Here is a 24,418-nt window from a genome sequence, read left to right as displayed (position 1 = left end):
AGAAGAATCGGAACAGAATCTGCCATAGGCTGGTGGAATTGAATGATACTTTGTTGAAGGTCTCTTTATCATTGCAACATATTTTCAATAATAAAATGCATTGTTGATTGGACTTGATTTTCGGAAAACCAACTGTCCTTTTAAAAATGCTTTACATATGATCTTCAATTTTAATTTTTAAAATTTGTGGCTAATTTCGTTCAACGTTAGCTCTCAATGTACCTTTCAACCAGAGCAATTTGATCCTAGCAACCGGATCTAGTTATTCAGTCATGTAGCTTCTTCTTCCTAAGCCGCCACGGGATGTTCTGCTCTGTGCCCCAGATAATAGTGTGAGCAAATGACAATGTTGTTCTCATGGGCCTTACCTTCTAGAAGGGGAGACAGACAATAAGTGAATACAAAACCCAATATAAATTCCAATAGTGGTCAGTACCATGGAGACAGAACAGGGCATGGGACATAGAGCTGAAGAGTAATCTATTTAAAGTTTAAGACCCAGGATAATGTAACTCGTGTACAAACTATGAAGATGGTGCCTCTCTGTCCACAGTAGGTTGAGCAATTTCGAATGATTTGGTTTTAGTTGAGCCTCGTGTCTGTTTCTCAGAATAACCTCTTGATGCCATTGATCGAAGGACGAGTTCAGAAGGTGCACTTTACTGACATATTCTTGTGTTGTCTTCTTGTAGTTTTCAGTGAGGACCTTCACTCCAGCCTCTACTTTGTCAATGCATCTCTGCAAGAGGTAGTGTTTGCGAGCACCACGGGGACCCTGGTGCCCTGCCCTGCTGCAGGCATCCCTCCTGTGTCTCTCAGATGGTACCTAGCAACGGGCGAGGAGATCTACGATGTCCCCGGGATCCGCCACGTCCACCCCAACGGCACTCTCCAAATTTTCCCCTTCCCTCCTTCAAGCTTTAGTACCTTAATCCATGATAATACTTACTATTGCACAGCTGAAAATCCTTCAGGGAAAATTCGAAGTCAGGATGTCCACATCAAGGCTGGTGAGTACGGCTCCTCAACCTTTTTTCGTTCTCTGCCTGCTGGGGGTCCAGGTGGGCAATGACAAATACTAAAATGCCATCAGCTGAGAACCAATGAAAATCCTATCCTTAGTTCACTCTTCTAATGGCTGCTTTGAGATGTCAGAGTGCCTTACATTTTTGGAATGAAAACTCGAAACTAGTGGTTCTCTTCCTCAGGGAAACAAACATGCACAGGCCTGCAAATATCACCTCTAGCTTTTCGCTGACTGATTTTATTCAACATTTCTGCTATTTGAACAAGACACGTCAAAAAAGCATTCAATGCCTTTGTAAACCTTTGCAACTCTATTTCTGTAAATCACTAAACACTGTGGAAGTGGGGAAAATCCTGCTGTGGCACTGACATTAAGTTTGCAGTACAATTCGTGGGTCGGTTTTAATGTTGTCACTCAACAAATATTCCTTGAGCTTCTATTTTGATTCAGACACTGTGCCAGGTGCAGGGAGTAGATGGGTAAAAAGGCCTGGTACATGGCCTCATGGACATCGTCCTTATGAGGGAGTCAGACAATGGACAGATAAAGTTGGGTCAAAGGTTATAATGGAGAGTTGGCCTCTGTCCCAGTCACTATGACATTTGCTGAGTATATTGTAAAAAATTGGGGAGAGAGAATCATCAGCTGAGAATCTATGAAAACCCTGTCATCCATTCAGTGTGATACTGATGGATGCTTTGAGATGTCAGAGCATCTTTTGACTGGATTTTGGAGTGCCTTACGTTGCTGGAACTAAAACTTGAAATTAGTGATATCAAGTTAGTAAGGTCTAAACTATATTCTGGACTTACTGTCTTTTGACCAGTTGATACAGTGACTGAAACTTTCAGTGCGTCCAGCTCATTGTGTTTGTTTCCTGTCTCCCTCTTCACTCCTCCCCACCCAACTCTGTCCCAGAGGCAGGCAGTGTGGGGAGTGAGGAAGACAAAGGGAGGACAGAGGACAAGGAATTTTACTGAAATAAACCATAGCATCAATGTTTATCGTCAGTAAAATAGCATCAGTCTAATATTCTTCTGTTCCTTGTGAAATAAAAAGGGCCCTTTTAACATTTTTGACTGTGTCACATGTTGCTGGAATGTTGTCAATAACTAAACCCTGAATTGGTTATGTTCCTTTTAACATCATACTGTATTTTCATTGCCATTGATACAAGCCAAACCAGGAATACAGCCTGAGGTTCACAGACGTCAAAAATCGTACATACAGGACATATTGTGTCATTCTGTAGATTTACTAAAGCCCCCCAAAACATACACACAACTAGACACCAGTTAGAAAGCAGTGTTTTTATTATTTTTTTTAAGCCTAGGCTTTCAAATCCTATGGTAAACTGACATAATGGAGTGACTAGGAAAAGAGAATGTGACCTTGACTATTGACGTATATACCAGGTAGCTGGGGGAAACTTTGTAATAATTTCTGCAGCAAGTGTGGAGGTGCCGTTTGAAGACATCACAACACGAGCAAAATATGAAATGTTTCTGAATTCCTGCATGTGATCTCTTTGATGTAAGCAATCAAACATTAGACCGTGACTCACTCTGCTAGCTAGTCATTTCCCAGCTATATTTTGATCTCCATGACATGCTCATGAATTTCAAGACATGCACCAAAATGCATTTAAGAAAGGAAGAAAAAGGTTGGCTTTCATCAAGAGAGATGAAAAGTTGATACCCCGAATAATTAAAATGAAGCAAATGAAATTTGTATAGGAACTTCTAAACCTGACAAACAGGGAGACATCGCGAATGCCTTTTACCTGGCAGGCTAACAAGTTTAATGGTGTGTCATAAAAACATCTTCATAAACTACAAAGTACCACTTATAGTAAAACCTGGAACTTCAAACAGCTATACTTGTCTGTATGAATCTGCTATTTCTGTCTTGGGTTTCCTGTCAGATAAAAGAATTAAATGCTTACTTCTGTTTTAACTGCTATTTTCTAAATTTCTCATAGAATTGATTGTCTTTGCATGACCACGTAGGTTTTAAAGGGATGGAAGTTCCATCATCTTGTCTGGCATCTATGCTACCCCCACCCCTTCCACTGAGTTATGTGATTTCTGTCTGTGTGCTGTTATTCTTGACATCTAAGGCCCATCATACACATGATTGCTCTGTCAGTTTGAACTTACAAGATGGATAGTCATGTTGCCCCATTGAAATTACCTTTCTCATTTAATTTTCCTTCTTAATATGAACACATTATAGTTGTAGTAGTCTTTTAGATTATTTATTGGATGCTGGAAAATCTGGTTTCATCACTTTTATGTAGATGCTAGTACAAAACTGGATGGCTGTTCAGAAGGGCAGGTGAGGGATGTGTATGTTACCCAATGATGGCTGTAGTGCAGGTTTGAGTGGAATGAGCACTGACTCAGGGGTATCCTCCTGTGTATCGGGTCATCTGAAATGTCTGTGTGCCTCTAGGTTGGCATTGGAATTTTCCTGGAATAATCCATTAGGTAAATGGCTTCATCATCTCTCCTTTGTAAGTACAGGGAATTCTTATTCTTAACGGTTTTCAGTGACTTTGACTTAGGTCTGACTGTCAACAAAACAGGGAAGGTTCATACATCTTGTCTCCTTAATCAGCAATCCTAGTTCTCCTTCACATAAAATACTTTCTTGCCCTTTTTGTCCTAAGGAGTGAAATGCACACGGATCCCTTGAAGCAGTACTGCCCTGCCCATGCCGCATTTCTACTTAGCAAACGGTAATCAGCTATATGACCTTGGTCAAGTCAAAACATTTCTAGTGATTGTTTCCTCCTTAGTGAACTGTGCTTAATAACATTTGACTGGGGCTTCTGCGTATGGCCGAGATCGAGTAGCAGAGACAAAATGTACCCTTTTATCTGAAACAACAACAGCACACAGACAGAAATCAAATCATCAATCTAATCAGTCTAATTAAAAGAAAATATCAGAAGAAAGCTGGAGTAACTATGTCAATATTAAACAAAGTATATTTCAGAGCAAAGAATATTACAAGGGCTAAAGAAGGTCATTTTGTAAAAAAAAGTTCAATTAATTAAGAGGGTATGACTATTATAAATTATATGCGCCTATAAGAGAACTTTAAAATACATGAAGTAAAAGCTGATAGAACTGCAAGAAGAAACAGACAAATCAAACCTTATAGTTAGAGATTTCAATACTCCTCTCTCTCTTTTTTCTTTTTTTTTTGCTGTACTTGGGCCTCTCACTGTTGTGGCCTCTCCCGCTGTGGAGCACAGGCTCCGGACACGCAGGCTCAGCGGCCATGGCTCACGGGCCCAGCCGCCCCCCGGCATGTGGGATCCTCCCGGATCGGGGCACGAACCTGCGTCCCCTGCATCAGCAGGCGGACTCCCAATCACTGCGCCACCAGGGAAGCCCCCACTCTCTTAATAACTGCCAGAAATAGACAGAAAATAAGCAAGAATAAAGAATACTTGAATGGCATTGTTAATCAGCTTGACCCAATTGACATTCAAATACAGAACATTCCATCCAGTGATAGCACAATACATATTCTCTTCAAGAAAACACAGATATTTACTAAAATAAATCATATTATGAATGAAACAAGAATCAGACGAATTTAAAAAAAATAAGTCATATAAAGTATTTTCTTTGACTACAATAGAATTAAATTAGAATCACTAACAATAAGATCTCTGGGAAATCCCCAAATATTTGGATACCAAATAACGCACTTCTAAATAATCTGTGTCAAAGAAAAAACAGAAGGTAAATGAGAAAGTATTTTGAGCTGAATAAAATTGAAAGTACAACATCTAATAATTTTGGGAATGTCACTAAAGCAATGCTTAGGAGGAGAAATTTATAATTCTAAAAACTTACATTGGGAAGGAAAAATGGTCTCAAATAGAGATCTCAAGTGGTCTTAACTCCAGAACAAAGAGCAAATTAAAACCAATAAAAGCAAAAAGGAAATAATAAAGATTAGAGTGGAAATCTCTGAAGCCAAAAGTTGTTTCTTTGAAAAACATCAATAAAATTGGTAAGCTGGCCAGACTGAAGAGGAAAATAAGAGAGAAGACAGATTATCAATGTCAAGAATGAGAGGGGTTACATTACTATTCTATAGATATAATCAATATATATGTATAATCATCAATATTCTATAGTAGTCAAAATTATACAGATATTTAAATTATAATAGAATTTTAAGAACATGGAGATGTCAATAAATCATATAACTTAGATAAAATGAGAAAGTCTTTGAAAGAAATAAAATGCCAAAACTCATTCAAGAAGAAATAGCTGAATAGCTCCATATCTATTAAAGAATTTGAATTTGTAATAGAAAAATTTCCTACAATGAAATTCCAGGCTCAAATGGATACACTGTTTATTCTACCAAATATTTGAGGAGGAAATAATAAAAGTTCTACACAAATTCTCCCAGAAAGTTGAAGAGGAAAGACTACTTCCCAAGTTATTTTAGGAGATCAGCATTACCGCGATACTAAAACAAAAAAAAGACAAATATTTCTCATGAATATATGTGTAAAAATTCTAAACAAAATTTTAGCAAATTGAATCCAACAACATATAAAAAGGATAATACAACAACATATAAAAAGAGCTTATCTCCAGAATGCAAGGTAGGTTTCACATTTGAAAATTAATCAAGGCAGTTCACCACATTAACATATTAAAAACCATGTGATCATTTCAATAGGTGTAGAAAATCATTGACAAAATACAACATCCTATTATAATAAAAACTCTCAGAAAACTAGGAGTAGAAGAGAAATTTGATTAAAAAACAATAAAAAGATCCTACTACATCTAACATCATACTTAGTGGTGAATGATTAAGTGCTTTCCCCCAAATATGAAGACTGCAAAGATGTGTGCTTTCACCACTTCTATTCGACATTGTACTGGAGGTTGCAGTCAATGCAATATAGCAAGAAAAATAAGTAAAAGACATCCTGATGGTAAAAAATTCATCCATTTTTATTTGTAGAATCCAATCATTAATTTTAAAAAAATCTGATGGCCTCTACAAAAAAAAACCCTACTGGAACTAAGTGAGTTTATCAAAATGGTGGTGTACAAGATCAACACACACAAACACACAAATTTAAATACTGAAATTGAAACTGAAATCTTGAGAGAGAGATTTTGGGAACTGTGGGCCAAGCACCTTCCATCTTCCATGTGGCCCAGAAAAACAGAGGAAGCCTATCTGTGGGGAAAGAGGAGGATGAAGCCAGAATCAAAGGGACACAGGCTGTGGGACCCTTCCCAAGGCCCTCTTGCAGGTTCCAGAGCTTGTAGTGTCTTCAGCTCAGGGTAGCTCAGGTAGGCTTCTCCGGCCAGCAGTCAGAGGGACTCAGACAGGTTATGTGCTAGACATTGTGCCAGGTCCTCTAGAGACATCCTCTGTGTTCACTGCACAACTGTGTGAAGTAGATGTTATTTAGATGAAGGACACAGAGGCCTCCGTGAGCCTGTTGCTGGCCGTTCACAGCGGCTGTGGTTGGGAGGCTGGTTTGGCTAAACAGCACTGGACCAGTGTCTCAGTCTCTGGAAGATTTTGTGCTCACTTCCACCTTTCCTCTTCTCCCTGTTTCCTCTCTGCCTCCTCAGTCCTTCTGGTCCTTCAGGGACAGCTCAAGGCACCCAGATTCCCTCCTTCCCAGAACTCCTGTTACCTTCAGTCATTTTCGGGACCGTGCACTTCAGTCTTTGCCTGTTTTCTTCCAGGTGTTCTGCCATGTGGATTTTCTTTCTTTCTTCAGTTAATTATTCCATAAAGTGTGAGGCTCTCCTTAGTCCCTGAGCAGTCCTTGACATGAGGGTGTGTTCAAGATGTAACTGAATATTTAAAGCATCTCCCAAGTTAAGTAATCAGCTACAAAATAAAAGAGCAACCCCCACCCCAGTTTCTATAAAAGTGATGCTGTGCCTTAGGGTCTCATTGTGCCTCAGATAACCATTGCCCCAATAGGATGGACATCGGGCATAAAGCCCTCCTACCTGCACAGAGTCTTCTGGTGTACCTAAGGCATCCTACCCTGGGGCATTTGTTTATGTTTTATCACTTCAGACATAAGGATCAAGGGGGTTGGGAGCAATCTGAATCCAACCTCTTAGGATAGGACCTGCCTTCCTCGGCAATGCCCAGTGCTCCAAACTTTCTCCATCCCATCTTCCCACTTCCTCTGATTGCTGCATAGGCAGATTGGGATCAGGGCTGACTTCATGGGATGGGGCGAGTGTGGTCACACAAGGCTGAGGGCCCTGTGCTCAGGCTTCAAGCTCTCCTGTTGCCATCTTGAAATACTAATGCTTCTATCTTTCCATTTGTGTTTCGTGAGTGAAGTGTGGTGGGAGAATGGAACATGCTCTGGGGACTTTTTTTCTCAGCTCTTGGAGAGTCCTGTCTCATGCCACCCCACCTGGGGTGGGTTCCCAGCCACCCTTTCCTCAGGCTCTGGGTGCCCCAAGCCCCATTGGCCCTTCACCCATTGGCCCTTCACCCTAACCCCATCCAGTGGCCACTGCTGCCCCTCTGATCCCTGGTGCCCTGAGCCCTTCGCAGCCTCTTCCTCCTTGCCCCATCCAGCAAACACTGGCACCCTGCATCCAGTGGAGGCCTGGGCAAATGTATGGGTGGAGTGGGTACACAGTGGAGTGTGGTGGAGCCTGTCTCTGCCCCAGGCTAGCAGCACCACAGTGCATTAGCAAGCAACTTGCTGGGGGTAAGCCTCTTGCCCACTTCCCGTTCTCTGTAGGTACTTTCTCTTGTCCCCACCCTTTCCTGTCTGAGACATAGAACTTGGCTCCTTTCCTTGATTTCCATTAAAATTTCCCCCACCATTTGTTTGCCATTTGTTGCCATTTGTTTACTGAAGGTTTGGGGAGATGGAGTGACTTTATAGCTTAGAAACACACATCAGCAAAGACAAACTTAAATTGGACTCATACACCTGCTTAGGTGACCCCATCCCTGTGATAGTGAGCTCTTTCTGTTGGCCTTCGCCATGCTGTCCAGCCCCCTGTTCTCTTCTGTTCTCTGGTCCTTTTCCTATTTTCTGTCTTCTATTCTCCCACTAGGACCAAATTCTCATTCATTGATGAGTTTGATTAATTCATCTGTCTCTTTGTTGCCTCTTTCCAATTTATGACTGTAGACCTCCACTCCCTCAAAAGGGCTATTTCTCGAGGTGTTTTTGTGTACAAAGTCAGTTTCCCCCTCTGCGTATAACAGTGATGTTTCTTGAGTCCCCTGAACGATTGCCCAGTGGACCTCCTGCGGATGTGGAACTGCCACCTGGACCGTCACATCATATTGCACAAAGAGTGCAGGAATGAGGGTCTCAAAAGATTCCTAAACTTCTGAAAGTCTCTCTGGTTTGGGATAGGAATGAAAAAAATTCTCCAAGTTGGGAAAATATTATATAGTAATATTTAAAAATCAGTACTGGGAGCCATCCTCTCATCAATACTCTTAATAATGACATACTCTGATACTAAACTACTTGGCATATCACAGAGCTAGCACCGATCTTAAAAGTGCTTCTTCTGGAGCATTATTTACGTCTGCCTATTAGGAGATTTCCCTTTAGAAATTCATTCTTATATCTGTTGGTATATTAATTTCTTTTGAAATTAATTTCATGGCCAGTTTTCTTGACACATATTTGTCCAATAAATGACTAAAACTTTCAGAGAGCTAATTAGATGGTAAGGTAAGTTGTCTCTGTGGATAACTTAGAAAAATCATAGACTTACAGAATTCAGACCTTGAATCTTCCTATCCCAACCCCTCATTTCAAATTTGAGGAAACAAAACTGGAGAAAGAAGTCTTTCGCCCATATTTATAGAGCTGGAGGGAGGCATAACCTGGATTAGACACACCCACGTCTCCTTATCCTGGAAGCAGAGGTCTTCCCCACACCAGGAGATGGTGTGGGTCCAGGTAGCTTTAGGCAAACTGTTCATGGCAGGCATGGTTCCGGACGCTTTAGCCACGTTAACTGATTGAATCATCAAAATTGACTTACTTGGTAGATATTTTTATCAAAATTCCCATTATATGTGTGGCAAGAGAGCTTGCTCACTGTAAAGTGGTAGGGCCTGGATTTGAACCCAGGCAGTTGGGCTTGCAGGGTGGGCACTGGATCCCTGCACCCCTTGCCTCTAGCCTAGACATCTAGTTTGTGGAAGTCCCCTCTGGGCACTTTCTGGGCTACTCCTACTGTTGGGAATGTCTGGGCAGGCTCCCTTAATCAGCACGCTTCCCTAAGTGATAGGAAGCAGAATGATTCTTTACAAAACTGCTTTGCAACTGTCATAAAAATTACTTAGGAAGAGTTGTTTTAATTGTCACCTAGTTTCGAGGATTCCCAGGAGAGGCTGCCTTTCTTGATTTTTTAATTCTTTTCCTTGATAGTCTGACATTTTTTCCTTGGTCCTCAGAGGACATGGAGGGAAGTCTCCCATCATCATAACTTCTGTTTAAGAAACTACTTCCCATGTCCAGATGTGTTTAGAGAGTAGATTAACTGCTTTTAGATATACTCATGCTTTTTAGTTCTTAGTGTAGTTTCTTGTTAACAGAATGAAAGTCTTTAAGACATGAAATGTAGGTTTCTTAAAAATTTTTCTCCAATAAATATATTTGATGCAATTGATACGTGTAAGATACAACGTGTATTTTCAGATGGGATCCTCTTGGAATGAGCCTGTGTGTGTTACCGGGGTCCTCTTCTTGCCTTCCAGTTTTACGGGAGCCCTATACAGTCCGTGTGGAGGACCAGAAAACCATGAGAGGCAATGTTGCGGTCTTCAAGTGCATTATCCCCTCCTCGGTGGAGGCGTACATCACTGTCGTCTCATGGGAGAAAGATACCGTCTCACTCATCTCAGGTAGGACAGTGGGCTTCCCGGGCGCAGGGCGCCGGGGCTCGCAGCTTGTTCTGCGTATCGAATTGGGTCTCCGTCTATGTGCGCGTCATAATTAAGAATTAGTATGCGGAAAGTTGACGCTGCTGTGTGATTAAATGTGATGTCAGTGTTTTCTGTTGGTTTATGTGGCTCGACTCAGCTATTCTGCAGTGAATTGACCGATGGATAGAAATTAGTTCCTTGCGCTATGCGTATAATCATTATGTTACTTTTAAAAAGGAAATTTTGTTTTTATTTCTGCTCCTGGAAAGAGGAAAGTAGGATTACTGTGTCTGTGAGCGACCTCAGGGCTGGTATCGTGATATTCTCTATAATCTGGAAAATGGAAACCCTGATTTCATGCTGTTCTCACCTTTTCAAATGTCTTCAGAGTTATGTGGCCTCTTTCTTGAAGATTCTATTTGGAATATGTAGTCAGCACTGAAATATATATGTCTATTTATATCTGTATATATATGTAAATAACTAATTTCCTGGTTTATTTTTGGTATCTAGAAATGGTACCACTGAAGTCTAGCTTCTAAGAAGTTGTGGCTCTTCTTTTCTCATGGTTTTTAAGCTGAGTTCTTGGTCCTTTTGCTACTTATCTGGAAAGGCCATGCAGACACTAGGCTCACTTTTTCTGTTTTGCACATCTTTGGGTAATGCCTGTTGGATACTTTTGGAAAACAGTCATGATGAGCACTGAATGTGGTATAATGGTATAAATGATTGCTTTTCTTTACATGTTCCCTGTGCACATGTGTGCAAGTGAGAGCATGCACACACACACACACACACACACACACACACACAATTTATTGTAACTCTTGAATACCACCAACTTTGTGTCAGCTTGCAGAGGTAAGAAATTGGAACTGAACTCCCATGGTGAAAGAGCATTTTTATATGGCTTATCGATTTGCTGGACAGTATAGGTTACTATTACAACAAGGACCATTAAAAAAAGTCACTAAACCATCACACAAATCAAAAATTAAATTGCACATTACAGTGAACCAGGATGTAATAGATGTTTTTGGCTTTCCGTAATACCATCTTTACAGTGAATTTGAAGTCCCTCACACTTTACTGAACAATAAATCCCTTGCTGTTATGTTAATTAATCATAGTAATTTGTTAACTTAGAATGTTGAAAAAATACTAAGCTTAAGACCTGAAATGTGATTGCAGTAATCAGAATAGAGACTCACCTGTACAATTTTATTTGCACATTTCGATTGTTTAATGGTCTTACTTGCTTTGCTTCAGAGGTCATTTTAGTTTCTTGATAGCAGTTGAAGAGATGTGATGACAGTCAGTCTGGCTGAGCCCAGAATCAGAGTCAGGAGCTCTCAAAAGTACACAGCAGGGGGCTTGTGGGTTCAGGGAAGGGGAGAAATTGGGGTGATGTTTGCAGTCTTCCACACTCAGGGGCCATCAAATACGCAACCTCAGTGTCTGCCCTAGAAGGGGAAGAGAGCAGGGGAGAATGACAAACTGCCTCTAAGTGCTTCTCCTTGGAGGTGACAGATGTCATTCTTGTTCATATTTAATTGGCGAAGCAAGTCACATGGCCATGTCTGACCCCCAATGGGGCATGTGCCTGGAAGGAGAGAACTGGAAACATGGATGAGAATGAAAGTATCTACTGTGAGGTTATAGATCTACATCTGTATCTGTATCTATCTAATCTATATATCTGTATCTCTATCCTTATGTTTCCCAGACATCTTTAATTAATGGTATGGTTTTATTCAGTTTTCATCTTTTTGTAATCTATGTGAATAGACTTTTTTCTCCTTCCAACAGGAACCTAATTAAAATAAAACAAGAGGAGTTGTGTATCTGGTCAGTGGAGAGGATGCTGCCATGCATACAGTTGATACCTTGCCGATATGAACTGCTGACCCCGTGTCCTCTCCTCAGTCATGCGTTGGAGCTTTATCCTTTGGCAAAATTTTTAAAACAACACAGCATGGACTGTGGGCTTTTCTTTTTTCACAAAAGTATCAGAAAACCGATATTGTACAGGTTTTTACCTTATTAAGGAATATATCCACAGTAAGGTTTTGTTGTTTATAAGTAAGCTATTTAAACAAACACAAGTTATCCCCAAGATGTTGCACGTGACAGAGAGAGAGAGAGGTTGAGACACATACAGGAAGAGATATTTTTATACTCAGGTATTTCAACCTGAGGACGGGGCCCCAAAGCAGTGTTATGATCTGTGAGTAGAAAGTCTGGAATCACACCTTGTAATGGAACTTACTGTCACTTACTGTCAGACCCTGTTCCCAGTGCCTGAGCCCCATCCTCTGAGGCTGCAAAAATGCCCAGGGAAGGAGGTGATGAAACCACTGGAAATGACAAAATGGTTAAAAAGAGTAGGAATCTTAATAAAAACCAGTTTCGGGTGGTTTAGATGGAGAAGGGTTACATTTCTCCTTAGGGCCCAGCGTGTGGCAGGGCACAGGTAGCCACACGTAGGGGGCAAGGAGGCTGTGTGGAGGAGGCTGGGACCTCCCTCCAGCGCGTCCCAAGGGCTGAGTGGTGGCGGGGGCAGTACTGGGGCGTCTAGACTGGAGGGGATTACCCTGCCCAGCACAGAGGTCCCAGGGACGGAGAGGCCTTTCCTGAGTTGGCTCTGAGTCCAGCAGAGACATCCTGGATGCTATATGTAAAAGGTGAATTCATCTCAGCTTGTAAATAAACTGAGGGCTCCTGAAACTCCTTGTTGAGCTTGGCTAGATGGTCAGTGGCTGTCAGCCTGCCTCTCTCCCCTGGGTCTGCAGTAAGCCTGGCCGGGAAGCTTGTCCCAGCAAAGCACATCTACTCTGCCCAGACCATCTCCTGAATTTCTGATTCTCTAGGTGGAGAAAAGCAGGGACCTAGATCAGCTATGAAACAGGCCTGTGTGAGGACCCTTGTGCTGTGAGGTTGGGGGAGGACCAGAGGGGTGCTGGTGGGGCTGCCTTGAGAAAGCTCAGCGCTAGGGGCAGTCAAGAGGGGGTTCGGCGCCCTGTGCAGGCGAGGCCTGTCCACCAAGGTGACGTTCCGGTGCCACCGCTCAGCCCTATGGGGCCAGAGCTTGGGGGACCAGAGCAGCAAAGGCCTGCTTTTAGCAGATGAGCCTTGGGGCTCGAGGCCAGGGCTCTTGGGTAGTCGGCTAAGGTAAATGGGTATCAGTTGTCTAGGCTTTCCTTTTCAAAGGAGAAGAAATTTAAGGTGTGTGTATTCCTATAAAAAGAAACACAAAGGCTTCTATTGGCAGAGCATGCTAATTTTGCCCGTTATCTTGGTTGAGAGAATCGGGGACTGCGTTACATGCTCACAGGGGTGAGCGCACCAGCCACGGTCTGTCTGTGCTGTCTGGGAGCAGCGTGGTGTCACAGGCCATCCTGACCGTGGCATCACTGGCTTAATGCACGTTGGGTCATGCCCTGATTTCTTCCCAGGGAGGTTTTGCGTTGGCCTGGATGTAGGCTCAGGAATCAAGTTGTGCCTCTTTGTCATGTGAGATCATTAGATCACTGATGTTAAGAAATGTAAATGAGTTCATTTATTTTGATCAGTCTTCAGAAGGACTACTTCTGTGGTCTTGGTATAGCCTGAATGTCTGCGTTCAAAGTTTATGTTGAAGTCCTAACCCCCAGTGGGATGGTATTTGGAGGTGGGGCCTTTGGGAGGTGATTAAGGTTAGATGAGGTCATGAGGGTGTGGCCCCCATGATGGGATTTGTGTCCTTGTAAGAAGAGAATGGAGCTCTCTCTCCAGCATGTGAGGATAGAGTGAGAAGGTGGCTGTCTGCATCCCAGAAATCCGAAAGAAGGCTCTCACGACACCCCAACCATGCTGGCACCCTGGTCTCTGACTTCAGCCCCCAGAGCTGTCAGAAGTAAATGTCTGTTGTTTAAGCCCCCCGCCCCGCCATCTGTGGTGTTTTGTTTTAGCAGCAGAGCTAAGATAGGCCTAAGGGAAGGAATCTCATAATTCCCCCCGGGAAGGAAAGGCTCATTGCATCTGATGCTGCTGTGCCCTCTGTTTTGCTGTCTACCTGGGCCCCAGGGCACCCCGTGGTTGACCTTCACTCTCAGACTCCAGCAGTGGATGATAGGAGGCTTGTAATTGTGTGGAGACAAAGTATCTCAGGCACAGGCACACACCGTGCATGTAAAGTCCTCTAGTAATATGATGGCCCCTGACTTACTGCCTTCCTGAAATAAGCCAGGAAAAACAAGCATGATGAGGCCTGAATGCATTTCTAAAGCACACTTATCACTTCTCTTCCTCTAAGCAAAAATGAGATCCTTTGAATATCAGATGTTAATGTAACCCAATAAAAATGTAGTAGTTTGTGGGGACTTCCCTGGTAATGCAGTGGTTAAGAATCCACCTGCCAATGCAGGGGCCATGGGTTCGAGCCCTGGTCCGGGAGGATCCCACATGCCATGGAGCAACTAAGCCCGTGCGCCACAACTACTGAGCCCGCATGCCACAACTACTGAAGCCCGCGTGCCTAGAGCCTGTGCTCCGCAACAAGAGAAGCCACCGCAATGAGAAGCCCGCGCACCGCGATGAAAAAGTAGACCCCGCTTGCCGCAACTAGAGAAAGCCTGCGCGCAGGAACGAAGACCCAGCACAGCCAAAAATAAATGAATAAATAAATAAATAAATTTTTAAAATGTAGTAGTTTGAGTAGGGATGCACTGTGGGAGGTTCTGCTGATGTGGGGATGGATATGTAGGACACCATCCTGGAAAAGAACAATATCAACAGCTTTACAGCCGGGTTTCACTGAATGGCCTTTTGTGAATTTCTTCCCGATTAAGGAGGCCAGCAATCAGAGAGCCCAACGTTCCGTGTCTGTTTTCCTCGGATAAAATTCTGACAGTCTCCCTGGGGGTTTAGCCACGTTAACATCAAAGACACAGCCCAAGGGTAACCGGATTTGGAAAATGGGAAGCGCAAACATTCCCAGAGGATCTACCTCCCTCTCTTGCACTGGCCCAAATTTCTGTTTCAGTATCTCCCGTCTGAACGCCTCTATTAGTGATGTGACTCAAGGAGAATTTTATCTCTTAGGATCAATGAGTTTAAGTCCAAGGATGATCATCTTCTTCCTGTATTTCAAGTAAAAGTGAACAATTTTCTGCCCACGTTAAATATCAAAGGACCTCAGCCTAGCACTTCACATGAAACGTTTGTTGTGGGTTTTGGATGCTGTATTTGGGTCTGGTCATCATAGATAAGGCAGGGCCTATGCTTTAGGAAGCATCTCGCTCTCCAGGCCCCCGTGGAGATGGCTTCTGCTTTTAGGGAGCTCAGGGGAGAGATTACTGTGCTATGTGGGGTGTGAGTGCCGTGAGAGCCATATGGGCAGACGTTACAAGAACACACACCTTCTCATGATTTTTCCTGGGGAGATCACTTCATAAAAGACGTGATCTTTTAAGAAAGTCTTTGCATTTTGGGATGGGAAAAATAATTACATCGTATATATGAGGCAAGGTTTTCCTTAAGCACGTTTCAGCAGACTTAAACTGAAAGCAGATTTGATGTGTTCTGTGCTCTTTGGGAAGGAGAGAGGAGCACGGCTGTAGCGGGCGGGGCGGGGGGGTTATGCTGCGGTGGGCGGTGCAGTATTTGCCTGCTGTGTTCTGTTCGTGTAACGCAGAGCTCTGTGAGCCCATGGTCCCTCTTTCCAAGGCACTTGCGTTTTAATTTTACTTCTAGTCACTAGGCATTTTCAAGGCAATCTCCTACATAGCTGCTCAGGTTGCCATGGCGATGAGACCCGATTCTGCCCTCAAGGTGCTTATGAGCAAAAGGAATGAGATCGACATCAAAATGATGTAAGGGGCAGACCTGTAATCACCTGAAAGCTTCATTTTTGATTTTTCAGGTACCGGAGAGTTGCAGAATTAAAAGAAGCATTTCTTTAACATTCACTAAAAATAAATTTATAGGACCAAATGAAAACTGTAAGAGAAATATCTTTCTATCTATCTATCTATCTATCTATCTACTTATCTATCCATCCATCAGTCCATCTACCTATCATCTATCTGTATTGATTTTCAGCAAATAGGATCCTCATTTCAAATACAGGAAATTATTCTTCACACAGGAGGTATACAGCAGACTGGAATTCAAAGGGTGGAGAGATGTAATATTTTCACTGTGTTTATTTTGGGGAGTGGAATAATATATTCCATGTGGAAGTTTACTGGAAGGGAGAGTCCTGTTCTCTTTCTTTTTAAAAGCCATTAATTGATGATAATTTTGCCATTTAAGTCCGTTGCTCACTAAATTCGTTTTTACATGTTATTCTGCTGCCACCTGGAAGTGATTAGAAACAGGGTTGTTTACAGATCTGGAGAAAGCTCACATGGCAGTGAGATTAGAGGTCATATTGATGAGGGGCTAAAGCCCGGCTTTTCAAAAATGACCAGCTAATGAGACCCCGGAAGACCCAGAGCAAACAGAGAGCCTAGTACTAGCCTTCATAAAGAAGGCAAATCCCCACTCCCAAAATTAGAAGCTGTACATTGTAGATTATAGCCTGAAACAAACAAAAAAAATATGTTTCTGACTTTTGAGCTCCTGAGGGAGGGAGAGAGACCCATAGCAGTAGGCATGTTAACATAATATTTATACAAGAAAAGGAAACGAGAGAGAAGGGTAGCAAATTTAGCCTGGAGCATCTGTGTGTGTGTGTGTGTGTGTGTGTGTGTGTGTGTGTGTGTGTGTAAAACACTCTATCTGCTATGAAGGTGTTGGTCGTTAGGTCAGCCTAAAATGCCCTTTGATTTCCTGCTCCGAGTGTTACCAGGAGAATGTGGCTTCTAATTGCAGCTCTGACACAGATTAGCTGGGTAATGCAGGGGAAGTGACTCTTTCCTTTGCCACAGCCTCCTCATGGGATGAACGTTAGTTTCATTGGTTCCCCTCACAATAAAATAACAGGATATTAAAATTACAAACTGAATATTCCACGTCTCAAGCCAACTACTGTCCAAGTTATTTTTTTTTCTTCTTAGATTTCATCTCATAAAATTTTAATGTTAGGCATGTGTCAGAGGTTCGGTCATTCATTGGGAAGACTCCCAGGGTTCTGCATATAATCATACCGTATGCGCTGCTGGGACTTATCACAGTGTGAAAGGTACAGAGCACAATCAGGAAAGGGGAAAGGTACCTGGGGAGAGGTCTGGAGGAAACCAGGTGCAAGCTTCCAAGAGTTCTTTCCCCACAGAGGATGTGCTTATTATCCCAGCAGAGAGCAGTGACAACAGATGGATACAGAATGCCATCTACCAGGGAGCTCATTAAAGACTTGGTGCCCAGAGTTTTTACTGGAGGGCTGGTCGCATAGGCACGTGCATGGCATGTCCCCAAATTCCAGACTCCTAGAAGGAAAGTAGGTCTTCCACGTAAACAGTATTGTTTATACATTTTAATCACAGCGAGCCACTCTTATCCATTGTGGGGGGCAGGAACCCTCCCAGAATTCCAGTTCCCAGACACCAGCCAAGGATCAACTCGCAACAGGCCTTTCTAAGGGTAGCAATCTCAGACCAGCTGTTAACTCTTGTCTGTACGACACAACTCCAATGATGGTGCCTCATTATTATTATTTTGGCCACGCTGGTGGGGCTTGTGGGATCTTAGTTCCCCGACCAGGGATTGAACCCATGCCCTTGGTAGTAAAAGCACAGAGTCTTAACTACTGGACTGCCAGGAAATTCCTGATGGTGCCTCATATTTTCACTCATTTTTTCCCTCATTCAACCATCACTTTTTGCATATCCCCAGCACCAAATGTTGGAAAAATCAAGTGAATAAGACAATCTATACTTGGAGGACTTTATTACGTAATATCCATATATTCACAGCCTTTGCATAGATCTCACCCCAGATTCTCTAATATCCCCAAACACACTGACCCAGATTCCTTCCTAGCTCCACCTGAATGTCAATACAGTTTTACTTTATGTTCAGCTGTTAGGGATCTCCTACCTGTTCTCCTCTCTACCTGCAATGTTTGGTTCTTTCTAGACATGAGAAGTAGATGGTAAGCCAAGTCAATGAGATGTTATTTGGACCCCAGTGCATTTTCTGATCTCTTGCTCCTCTGTGAGATTTCATCTCAGGGAAGTTGAAGACAATAACAGGATCATTAACAAAATATTATCAGGCAGTGATGACAATGAATAATACTGTTGATGTTAGCATTATCAAGCTCAAATCAGATGTCATGAATTGAAATTTGCTTGGGCAATGTGCCATAGTATACGAAAGCAGGGTTCAAGATTTCAAAATGTAGTTTTTGACTCAGAATAAGAGGGCAGTGTGAAATCAAGGCCAAGACCCGAGATGAACATGAATTATGCGGGGCTCTTGGTGTTGCTTCCCATGCATTAGGCAAGTCCAAGTGGAAGAAAGTCCCTTACTATGTGTGTCTGTGGCAGGAGCTCCAGAGAACCACCAAGCAGAGGCACCACCGTTGTCTGCCCTTTGTGGCTTTAACTCCAGGCAGATGGGGCAGGATAGTAAACTTCTAGCATCCTAGACTTCTTCCCTCCTCAGCATCCCCATCGCCCCTGGAATCCCCAGTCCAGGTAGTTGCCACCATGTTCCTTTCCCTCCTCCAGCCTGCTGAGCTGGCTGGAGACCGGGTACCCTGACCATTCACAACAATTAACTTTAACTGCCCTTCACGGTCTCTCCAGATCTTTGGATAGTTCTGCTGATCGCTTTGTGTTGTTGAAAGTGGCTTTCCCAAGCTTTCCCTGGGAGTTCTTAAGACCCTCATTCCCAGCCCACTGTGGGTCTACTCTCTAATGTGCAAAAGATAATATCTTTTTACTTCATTGAGTCTGAAACCACCTCTCTCTGATGACCTCTCCTACCTCAGACATTGTATTTGTCCTGTTTTCTCTCACAGGAAGAGATGGCCCTCTTTCCTTCCAGTCTACTCCCAACCAGCGCTGTGGCCATGATTCCCCCTTGCCTTTTCTAGGACCCGGTTCTGTCATTTCTCTCCTCTATTGCCACCATCGCCTCCTCAGTGATTACTGTATTTCTTATGACACACGTGCTCAGCGCCCCCAGTTTTAAAGAAAACTTTCCCCTTGCCAGTTTTCATTCATTCTGTTTTCCCCTGGAAAACTTATTAAAAGAATAGTCTATACTCATTGCTACTCCTAGTCTGTACTGATTTGGGCTATGCCTCTAACATTTTACTGCAACTCACCTTGTCAAGGTCACTCGTGGCATCCTAGTGTCAGATCCCAAGGTCATCTCTTGGTGCAAGTTCTCTCTGACTTCCTTCTCCCTTGGGTGCCCTGTTACACTGCCTGGGTGACTTTCTCCTGTCTATATCTTCATGATGTCTTTCCTTGAGTTCACATCTTTTCTTCCCTGCTCATAAATGTGAGTAGCCCCCAGAACTCAGTCCTCCCCACCTCTCCCTCTCAGTCTCCAATTTCTCTGTTGTTCATTTCCTCCCTTTCTCAGGCTTCATCCACGACTTCTGCATTGATGACCCTGACACTGGCTCTGTCTCCTCTCCTGGGATTGATTGATCCCCACTGCCTGCTCCCTTCCTGCCATTTCCAACTGAGGATAACTAACGCAGAGCTAAGCATTTCTCACAACCACGAATGGATTTGCCTTGGCATTACTCTTTTTTTTTTTCCCCCAGGTAGTAACTATTAGTTTCCAAAGAATCACAACCTACGTGGCTTGAAAAAACAGAAATTTATTCTATCACAGGTCTGGAAGTCAGAGGTCCAAGATCAAGGTCTCAGGAAGGCTGTGTTCTCTCTGGAGGCTCTGAGGGAAAAATTGTTCCATGTGTCTCTCCTAGTCTCTGGTGCTTGCAATAATCCTTGGTGTTCCTGAGCTTGTGGACACACCACTCCAGTCTCACTCTCTGTTGTCACATGGCTGTCTTCCTCTGTGTGTGACTCTGTGTCTCTTCTCTTCTTATGAGGACACCAATCATGTTGGATTAAAGACCCACCCTACTCCAGTATGATCTCATCTTGACTAATTACATCTGCAATGACCCTATTTTCAAATAAGGTCGCATTCTGAGGTTCCAGGAAGGACATGAATTTTGGGAGAACACTGTTCAACCCACTACATTAATAAATCCTTTCAGTTCCTTTTTGACCCTCTCTCATAGTTTACATCTTTCTATTTCCTGCTTGACACATAATAGACAATGCATATTGGAAGAGATCTTTAAAATTTGTTTTTAAAGGAAGGAAACAAAAATCAGAAAGCCTCAGCGGTGTGGCAAGAGGTACCAATACCCGGCTGTTCGCGTGCTGTCCGCCACTCCACCCCAGCTATGTCAGAACGCCAGCTGGCAGCCTCCGCATCAGCTGTCTCTCCTCCAGCTGCATGTAGCTCACACTGGGTCACACTGGGTTGGGAGCCAGGATGGGACAGAATCAAGATGGTCCAGGGCCAAGACACCGGGGCTGTAGGCTAACGGCTTGACTTGTATTTTCAGATCATGCTATGGACTGAATTGTGCTCCCACCCCCCTAATGCATAAGGTCTAACCCCCAATGTGGATGTATCTGGAGATGGGGTGTGTAAATGGTAATTAAGGTTAGGTGGGATCATAAAGGTTGGGCCCTAATCCAATAGGACTGTGGCCTTATAAGAGGAAGACATGTGAGTCCACAGCAAGAAGGGAAGACATCTCACCAGACCTCAACCATGCTGGGACCCTAATCTCAGACTTCCAGTCTCCAGAACTGTGAGAAATACATATGTGCAATTTAAGCCCGAGTCTGTGGTGCTCTGTTGCAGCAGCCCAAGCTGGCTAACACAGATAATATGCATGTAAACTCATTTTCTGAATCTAATTCTGCAATTCCTGAACTGCACGTGTTACACTGCTTCCCTACTCAACTTTTTGGGTTATGTATCAATAATACCACATAACATGTTATGAAGCAATTTGATGACACAGTGATCACTCAAGTTTTTGTTAAATGGTACTATTTTCAGGTACAGTGGATTATCTGGCCTCTCAGAGTTCTGTGTTTCCCTTCTCTGTGGAAAGTGGGTCAGTTATTAATGGAAAAATGAAGACTACAGTGTCCCACCCTATCCATGGGGGATACAATCCAAGCCCTCCAGTGGATGTCTGAAACTATGGAGAGTCCCAAATCCTATATATACTGCGTTTTGCCCTATATATACATACATAGCTATGATAAAGTTTAATTGATAAATTAGGCACAGTAAGAGAATATCGTAGTTGCCGGCATCACTGTTCTTGGGCACTGGGGCCATTATTAAGTAAAGTAGGTGTTACTAGAACCAAGAGGGTTACTAAGTGACTGACGGGTAGGTAGCTTATTTGGTTGGATACGCTAGACAAAGTGGTGATGCATGTATCCCGTGTGGGATGGAGTGAGATGGGGCAAAATTTCGTCATGCTACTGAGAACGGGCGCACGATTTAAAGGTTATGAATTATTTATTTCTGGAATTCTCCGCTTAATATTTTTGGACCTCAGGTGACAGTGGGTAACTGAAACCTCAGAATGCAAAACCATGGATAAGGGGGAACGACTATACATTTCCCAAATGACGAGTGGTCTGAAAACTTACATGCAATTAAATTTTCCCCCCAAAATACCCCAAATTCCAAAGTCAGTTCCAAGGTAACTCTAGTTTTATTAGATGAACAATCACTTAGTACTGAAACATCCACAACTAAGCCATATTTGGACAATTGCACTCACTGTGCTGTGTCCATGTGTGGAGAAGTAGTGAGAATATTTATAGACTATTTCAGGCTCTTTAGTTTCTGGAATATCGTGGTGATGCCCAGTGTTTACTGCTCAGAAGTGGGCTGTATAAAGATTAAAAATCCCCAGCACACGTTGCTTTGCAGGAGGGCCTAGTTGAGATGTTCTTTTCAGAGATGCTGATAAGCAGACAGAGTAAATAAGGAAATATAGGCTTCTTAACATCTCCCAATTGGGTCACATGCTCTTCCAGGGAAGCTTTCAGGCTCCTGCCCGCCTTCCATTTTGCCAAATCTGCACGAGGGCTTGAGTTTGAACTCAGAGAGACCAGGCTTTGGATCTCCATTTCACAGCTGTGGGAGCTTCAACAATTAATTGCCTCTCTGTGGAATTGGACACAGCATTTTTATAAAGATTAGAAATGCCAGGCAAGGTGTTCCTTTATAGCCAATTTCTGCTCTCTGGCTGTGCACTCGGCTATCTCGTCGGAAGGTACAAGGATGGAGTCTGAAGCCACTGTCCACATCCACGTTCCAGGCCCACCACGGACCACGCTGTGACCTTGCACTAATCACATAGTCTCTCTTTGCCTGTTTCCTCAGTCATAAAATGGTAACAATAGAATGTTGACACATTCCCATGAATGAATACATGTAAAGTGCTTAGGACAGTGTTTGACATAAATTTTGGCATTATTACTCTTGTAATTCTTACCTCCTATCTATCTAAAGTGTTCCTCCAGAAACTGGGTAGTCAGGACTCCATGGTCCAAAACAGATAAGAACTTGTTGTGTGGAGCTTGTTACGGGTACGAACAGAAGTAATTCTATTTGAGAAGAGGCGTTAAAATACGAGGTGTCCTGAAGAAGTCGTGGGTAAACGGTCCGAAATCTTGCAAACTCAATGTAAGAGCATAAGAATGCTATGGAACTAATAGTTGTGTTGGATTTTATCAAAATAAACAGCTTTTTGTTAAATGTTTACTTTTCTTAAACAGATATCGGATGATGTAAAAATGAAATAATCTTATTTTTTGCCTTAACCATCACAGATATATCAGAATATATGTTTGCAGGAAGGATTTGGACTTAGATTAAAACACTTGCAACACATTTGGGTTACTAAATAGCTAACAACGTATGTCACGTTATGCCTGACAACTTCACAGCAACCTCATAGGTCATTATTCTCATCAGCCCAGGTGAAGAAACTGAGGCACAGAGAATTTCAGTAACTTGTGCAAGGTCCTATATTGCAATTCTCTCTCTCTAAAAGATAGAGATTTTTCATTTAAAAAAACCACAAACTTTCTTTCAGTCCATAGTCCATAAATGCATGAGTCAACACAAGTTGTCAACATTGCATGACACACAACTTTAACTGCTGTAACTCGAGAGTAGGAACTTGTTTAAGCAAGTAAAACATTTTAAAATATGGTATGATCCAAACTAGACTTACCTTTCTGGACATTTGATCTATTTAGAGCATTTTATTGTGTTTGAGGACAATATGCTTAATGTTTTTTGAAACAATATTGCACAACTAAAGAAAAATCAAAATAGGTGAAACTGTCTGGGATAAAAATAATTTTCTTAATTTCAGTTTTATTTAGAATTGACCCTTCCCATTGACCTCAAGTATAATATTATGATACCTGGTACATAGTAGGAGCTTTATAGATATTTGTTAAATGAATGTGGAATGAGCACCATTGCCATCAAAGTGGTGGTGCTATTTCCTTTCAAATTATCCTTAATGCTCTATGGAGAGCTCTTACTTTCCTATAATTTTTTTTCTTCCTCTGCACAGTACAATTTCAAATCAGCCTCTTCACCCAATGCAAAGAGTGTCTGAGCAGGTGCATCAGAGGTAACCCGGGATTTCACGGCTGACTTTCGCACAGAGATATCCACATCCCCAGTACTTAGTAGTCCCAAAGCAAAAGCTGTCTTCTTTTATTTTCATGAAATGATTTTATTTTTGTAAATGCCTTACAATTTTATGCTGCAGTATTTGTTAAAATATAGCACTGAATGTGTCAATGAAAATCCTTATATGCCAAGACATTTAGAGGCATTGTATAGCATTTCTTGATGCACTGGGTCCACAACCAAGCCATTGGTCCTAAGACGTCACTTTTCTTGTTAAGCTAAAGGGAGATGCCCACACGGGCACACGCATTTGGTAAACACAGAGTGCGAACTCTGTATGGCTGTTGTGTGTGCGTGTGCCTGTTTCAAATAGGGATCAGCGTGCTCTAGCAATTTATGATGCGTCTAAAAATTGTAGAATTTCTGTGTGGAAGAGCTTCAGAGTATCTTTCTGACCTGGACGGTGGAGCCCTGAAAGGTCACTTGGTGGGCAGCAGGAACGGCGGCCGCCTAGCCAGAGGGCTCACCCTCGTGAGCCTGGTTGAGGATGGGAAAGCTGCCTGGACCATCCTTCCATCTCTATCACAGGATGCGATTTTGCATCGGAAAATTATTCCTTGGTGGAAGAAAGAGTCATCTGGGCAGTGAGTGGCCAGGTGGAGGCTCAAACCTGGGATTTTGTGTGGCTGTTTTGCACAAGTGATTTTAAATTTCTTCATTGCTGTCATTGAATCATTTACTATATGCATAAGGTGTTGTTTCTAAAGTTGCCATTTTTATTATATGACCCATTTAAAAAGG

The 24,418-nt window shown here is 42.7% G+C and overlaps 1 protein-coding gene across 1 annotated transcript in view; it reads left to right on the top strand.

The window, feature by feature from the left end:
* Positions 1-622: 622 nt before the first annotated feature.
* The window catches only part of LOC101316279 (cell adhesion molecule DSCAM), a 527,322-nt gene continuing 503,526 nt past the window's right edge, over positions 623-24,418 (top strand). The window contains exons 1-2 of the mRNA XM_073804653.1: positions 623-1,010; positions 9,800-9,946. Of these exons, the coding sequence (XP_073660754.1) occupies positions 623-1,010; positions 9,800-9,946 (535 nt within the window). The remainder of the gene's footprint in view (positions 1,011-9,799; positions 9,947-24,418) is intronic.

The sequence above is a fragment of the Tursiops truncatus genome, chromosome 4 (assembly GCF_011762595.2).
Source record: "Tursiops truncatus isolate mTurTru1 chromosome 4, mTurTru1.mat.Y, whole genome shotgun sequence".
Lineage (NCBI taxonomy): Eukaryota > Metazoa > Chordata > Mammalia > Artiodactyla > Delphinidae > Tursiops > Tursiops truncatus.
This window is presented reverse-complemented; position numbering and strand designations above follow the sequence as displayed.